This window comes from Lycium ferocissimum, unplaced genomic scaffold, assembly GCF_029784015.1.
Source record: "Lycium ferocissimum isolate CSIRO_LF1 unplaced genomic scaffold, AGI_CSIRO_Lferr_CH_V1 ctg8716, whole genome shotgun sequence".
In the NCBI taxonomy this organism is placed as follows: domain Eukaryota; kingdom Viridiplantae; phylum Streptophyta; class Magnoliopsida; order Solanales; family Solanaceae; genus Lycium; species Lycium ferocissimum.
The window spans coordinates 16,525-23,237 of NW_026727392.1; the positions used below are offsets into that span (position 1 = coordinate 16,525).

At 38.3% G+C, this 6,713-nt stretch overlaps 1 protein-coding gene across 1 annotated transcript; it reads right to left on the minus strand.

The window, feature by feature from the left end:
• Positions 1-5,918: 5,918 nt before the first annotated feature.
• On the minus strand, positions 5,919-6,440 carry LOC132045947 (uncharacterized). Its single transcript, XM_059436513.1, has one exon. The coding sequence runs from the start codon at positions 6,438-6,440 to the stop codon at positions 5,919-5,921; it is 522 nt and encodes a 173-aa protein (XP_059292496.1).
• Between the last annotated feature and the right edge of the window lie 273 nt (positions 6,441-6,713).

Here is a 6,713-nt window from a genome sequence, read left to right on the forward strand (position 1 = left end):
GTGATGATTTGATGATATAATATGATATGGGGTATGATAATATGACGGTACGTTATGATTATTATGTTATATATGGATCGGGCCGTACGTTCCTCGGCAATCGGATGATGTCAGCTCGTATGGTATGTTTGATTTCCCGTGTATACAAGGCAAAAATATTTTTCAAAAGAAAGCGAAGCATTTTGACATCCTGATTATCCTATTTGTCTTCTGTACCGCTTATGTATAATTTGGAGGTCAGATGTAAGTACCTTGGTATTCGTCTTATTATGCTCGCGTTCGGTGCACTTTACTTCGATTATGACTTCGTTTCCGTACTTCTCGCTTTGCATACTCGGTACATATTCGTATCGACCCCCTTTCTTCGGGGGGCGATTTCATGCCCGCAGTACTGTGTTCGTATACGCGTTTTGGTGATCCACCGGCGTAGGATTCCCATTCGTCGTTCGAGTGCTCCCTTTGTTCGGGAGCCGATATTTTGGGTATATACTCTCCCGATGTATATGATTATGTTTATTCGTGGCACGGCGGGGCCCCGTCCCGTCATCCGATTCTCGTTGTTTCAGACAGAGGTCTGTAGATATAGATGTGGGTTATGTACAGTTTTGTTCGGATGCGACGTGCGAGTTGTATTTGGGCGGCCCATCCGCCATGGCAGTCTTGTCGGCTGCGTGTATGTATACTTTGCTATGTTATGTACATTATGATAGCCTTGCCGGCTTTCGTGCGTATATATTTGTATGCGTCAGTTTGGAGACACGTCTGATACTGATTTATGTACGAGTCGTTGTATGCCGAATCTGGTTAGTGAGTGCGTATGGGTGCCCAGCTCGGGCACTAGTCATGGCCTACGGGGTTGGGTCGTGACAATTTAAGCTTATTTGAACCTTATATTGCTAGTATTATAGAACCAATAACATGATGAGTATCAATGAAAGAGTAAACCAGAAAAAAGAAACTTTATATCCACACAAACACACTTAAGCCAACATTCACACTAAGTTCTAATATAAACAGGCTTAGAACATCAATCAAGGAACCATAACTATGTTAAATGCATAAAAGGAAATTAAAATGAGTATGAAGCAAACTAAAAACAAAATTTTACCATTTTTTAGGGCAACCTAAAGATCAAAAAGGAGGGGTTGGATCAACACTTCAATATCAACACCCAAGATTCCCTTTTAAAAAAAACAGCCTTTGCTTTTTGAATTTTTATGATATCTTGTAGTAAATTTTCGGATAATATATGTATAATGTAGGTATATTGTAGTATTTCAGTAGTATATCTATAGTATTCTTGGTTTTTTGTCAATAAGATTCTAATAATGAGAATTTAAGACCTCTTTTTTCTTCTCTCCAATTTTAAAAAAAAAAGCCCCCTACAAATGGCCACAAACTCATCTATATATAGCACTAAAAATAGGGTTTGGGGACAGAAGTGGAAAGAATTTCAGACCAATAACCAAGTTTTCCCCCCAATTCTTAAACCCTAATTCAAACAATTTCAAAATTCAGTAAAAGACAAACAAATTTGCCAGCTAATTGTACTAATTCGTGCTATATCTAATAGAATTTCATATAAATCACACGATACGATTTAATCTTACTAATTTCACCCTAAAATTCCAAATAAAAATCAGAAAAAATAGGATAGTACGCCTCGTCATAATAAAACAAGAATGCTATATGCCAACGGTATCATAGTACTAGAATGGTACAAAACGAGATAAAATCCCCAAAGCATGGTACTCAACTTGAATGGACTCATGGGAAACTATCCCTTGTCCTTCATTTGTTATGTGTAGTGCACAAGATGCTCCGCCCATGGCAACCACACACATGAAGAAACCCGAGCAACATCCTAATTCGAGTCAATTTCAAGATCAAAACAAATGAATTATACGAAAATAAACCCGGTAATCATAAGAAAACATGGTAGAGGACAGAAACCCTCAAAATTCCAACATACAATAGCCATGAAACGCCGCTAATTGGACTGATAAAGCAAACCCTAGTGGCATCGCCATTTCGCCTCAAGGAGGAGAAGAGGAGTCGGGAAACTGAACATAAAAGAGTGGGGGATGGAAGTTTATTTTTAATCAACTTCCACCCTTCATTTTTTATAAACTTTCTCCCCCCAATTCTTTTAAGAAATTTAAATTATCCCTCCTCCCGATTTAAATCAAGCAATGGTTAAGTAATATAAATAACATATATAACTCAATAAAATAGTCATTTAGATTAATTTAAAATTCTCAAATTTAAAATATTAGCTTCAAAATGAGCCTAATATTGTTGTAATTCATACGTCGTCTTCATTAACAATTTTTCCGAGTTAGATGGAGCGAGATGCATATTTTATTTTTTGAATTATATTTATGAAAGTAAGTAACTCATAATTTCTTGTAATTGCTAATTTTTAGGAAAATAATAATTAAATGTCAATCCTTGCAATTTTTTCGAGATTTTTAAATTTTAAAATTTTCAAAATTTTTTAAGGGCATCCTTGCTCCGTCTTGGACACGGGAAATTTTAAAAATAGAATACGCGTTTTTTGAGGTGAAAATTAGGTGTCAACAATTGTCCATTCGAAGTTCAAGGATGGCAAGGCCATCCTTGAGCTACGAATTTGACAAACCTAATTTTTACCGAATAATAGAAATTCCAGCCCTTCTTGCGCAATATTTTGAAACTATAGCCGGACCCCGGTTTCTGGGCTTCCTACATATCTCAGGCTAAATGAGAATTCAGGACGTTTGTTGTTCTGACTCTATGAAGACTAATGAAATAAAGAGTTTTTCTTAAAACTATCTCGAGGTGTTCCGAGATAATGATAGGAATATGGCCGATCCTCAAAATTTGAGTAGCCTACATATCCATGGCTTAGGAAATCAGGCCAATTGTTGTTCGACTCGATAGTCTGAAAAGGGATATCCCTTTATTGTGAGAATCCCTTTGGCTATTTTCGGTTGAAAAATCTGAAACGGAGGCGATTTTTGGAAAGGACTTATTAGTGGTGATGCTTGAAGTGATCTCCAATCCCTGGTGTATATAGCTTGACTCTTGTACATGATTTTTAACCAGCTGCCCAAGAAAAAGTTCCACGTATGTTCCGCATGTTATGAATCCATCTTTTTCTTCCATTCGGTAGCTTCTAGCTCGTTTCCAAATGTTGAGTCCTGCGTGTTAGTCTTTTGAAAATTTTGATTTTAATGTAGTCACACCTGAGTGGCATTTTTCCGTTTTGTTGACATTGAAGTCATCTTCTTAGCGTTATGTCTGTCTTTTTGCAAATGCTTGTCCGTCTTCTCTCTTTTCTCCTGCCAATGTGTGTTTTTCGTGTATTTTTTAAAAAATATGATCTACTCCGGATAATAATCACGATACTTTGACCATCTCTTTTTTCGTCATTTTCAGATGTTTTCATCGTTCAATGATAACTTCTGTTGGGATCTGGGTCGGGTTATACCGCATTTTTGCCAACCTACACACCCAAGTCCGGTTGTCGTTTTCGTAAGCAAGATGCTACTAGTGAAAACCATGTTTTCAAGTGCGGGGACATTTTTGTTTCTTATGACATCCGCCACCCCTGAAAATTTGGACTCATATCATTTTCACATATTGCGGTGACTGTCGCAAATCTGGTGTCAACTGCATCGTTATCCTCATACGAAGCTTGCGGTATACCAGTTCGGGACCACATCACTTATAGTCAAAAATACCCAAATGTAGAGGGCACACCAGAGTGCAGTATCATATTCCTTTCATGATGACTACTAACCTCTGTGTCCAGAATTACAACATTTGGTCATAACTTTCAAGTTACTACTGCATATTCAAGTGCAGAGCCTTTTCTCATGACTTCCACTATCCCTGAACCATGATTACGTTAATTTGAAATAGACTGCAATAGCGACCGCAAATCATGATGTAGGAATCACATTCGTATTTCAACGATTGCAGACATCAATCCTTGGAATTATGTTACCTATTTTTGGCTATATATATGGATGATGACTTAGCCCCTTCGGCACATAGTCGTTTAATCCATATCGTCATTTTGAGGAATGAAGCTTACCTCGGTGGCAAGACTGACTCCTTCCTTTTTTGACTCCGGGGAAGAATACCCGCCCGTCGACAGGGTTCACATCTTCCAAAAGGACTACACTCGATTGTGAATATGGCATTTGGACACCGATATCAATGTGTCATTTTAAATTTTAAATTTTTATGACGTCCACTCAGCCAATGTATCAAGGAAAGCCATGCAACGCTAGGCCGGGGTCTCAATACCTTCACCCGATACTGTTTAGTGAGGACCAAGATTTTGGTAACGTGATTATATCTTTCAGTAGTCTTTAAAATTTTCTTTTGCAAAAATCTTTGTGCTCTGCAAAACGAACAAACTTATCAGCATAAAGCAAACTTTACTTAGGGAGGACTTCGTTACCCTTTCATATATTCTTCTGTGTCGCTATTCCTTGAAGCTTCTTCTCCACTTGGCTTGCTGTCATTATCTTGTTTTAAACATCTTTAGCAAAAACGTTAGTGTAGAACATCAGTGCCTGTTTGTTCCTGCATCCACAGAAAATTTGTCAGTTTCCCATATGGTCGATTGCTCCCCCTGCGCATGGACTTCTTCCGTTCACATTTTTGCAGGAAAGGATGCTAATTTTCCTTAAAATCTTTTATTTCCTGAAATTTTTTGAAAAGCAATGATTTTTGAAAATATATGCATATTTTGGAATATGTTTTATATTCTCCCCTTTCTATGTCATGACATTAGTTACTCAAGCGAGGCCTTCCGTCTTTTCTTCTCCTTCTTGATCTCGACTTGCGAAATTTTCGAATCCCTTTTGAAAATTTTGCCCCAGTTTGTATACATCTTCATACCGACTTGAATTTCGCTATGTCGAATGAATTTTTTAGACCCTCTCAAAAAAATTCTGCCCCGGTGTAAGTGTGTACTTGTCAATTCTTTATTTCACCATGCTTGAGGAATTTTTGAAATCCTTCTAAAAAATTATGCCCCAGTGTAGAAATTTTAATCAGGCCGTTCCTTAGAACTGATATATTTAAAGAATTTTTGAGGTCCTCTCAAAAATTCTGCTCCAGTTTCCTTGTGAGGTTACTTTCATCTTTCTCTCGCTAAAATATTTTTGAGGTTTCCTAAGGTTTGTTGGGAACTTTGTTTGGAATAACCGAGCTCGGGAGAACACCTACGTATCCCATTTTGGGAATCAGGTCGAAAAGTAGTTTGGGGTAAACATATTGAATTTTTTTTTGTGAGACTGAACTCAAAAGAGAGCCTACATATCCCAAAATAGGCATTAGTTCATGACGTAGTTCAAATACATAATTTTGGATTTTTGGTTAAAGCAACCGAGCTTGGAAAAGCTCCTACGTATCCCCTTATGAGTATAGGTAACTAGGTCCTCGCGTAGTTCATGCATGGTTTTGGATTTGTTTTTTTCTAAAAATGAAAAATTACAAGCAGAGGAAACGTAATTAAAGCAGCATAAACTATAAAAACTCTGAATCTTCACAGTCGTCTTCTTCTTCACACGTAGTATTTCTTGATGGCATCTGAATTTATTGCTCTTGTCCACTCTTGACCATCATTTTCAGCAAGTACTACGGCTCCCCCTCATAGTACTTTTCGCACCATAGAGGGCCCTTGCCAGTTTGGCGCAAATTTTCCTTTGTATTCTTCTTGGTTTGGGAATATTTGTTTGAGCACCAATTGTCCAATTTGAAACACCCTGGTTCTCACATGCTTGTTGAAAGCTCGCGCCACTCTGTTGGTACAATTGACCATGGCAAACAGTGATCATTCGCTTTTCATCTATCAAAGCTAGTTGCCCATACCTCTTGCCGATCCATTCTGCATTATCCAACTCAGCTTCTTGTATTATTCAAAGTGAAGGGATTTCAACTTCAGCTGGTATTACTGCTTCGGTGCCATACACCAACAGGTATAGAGTGGCCCCAATTGAAGTTCTGGCAGTAGTGTGATATCCCAGTAATGCATATGGCAGTTGTTCATGCCAGTCTTTGTTGTTATCAATCATCTTTCTGAGGATCTTCTTGATGTTTTTGTTGGCGGCTTCCACAGCTCCATTCATTTGTGGCCGGTATGCGGTTGAATTCCGATGAGTGATTCGGAACTGCGCACATATGTCTTTCATCAAGTGGCTATTCAAATTAGCCCCATTGTCTGTTATGATTGATTCTGGGATACCAAATCGACATATGATGTTTTTGTGCACAAAATCTGTGACCACTTTCTTTGTTACTGTTGAATAAGATGCTGCTTCCACCCACTTGGTGAAGTAGTCCATGGCGACCAAAATGAAGCGATGTTTGTTTGACGCAGCTGGCTCAATTGGCCCTATGACATCCATGCCCCAAGCGACGAATGGCCAAGGTGACGTCATAGCATTTAGTTCTGTCGGAGGAACCTTTATCAAGTCTCCATGAATCTACCACTTGTGCCATTTTTGGACGAAGTTACTACAATCATTCTCCATGGTTATCTAGTAATAACCTGTTCACAAGATTTTCTTTGCTAGCGCAATCCCATTCATGTGAGGCCCACATGTTCTGGCTGTTATATCTCGCATTTCGTACGACGGAATATTTTTTAAGTTGGTTGCGACGAGTTAAGAATAAGACTATTTTCCGACCTTGTTCTAACACATAAGTGCTTA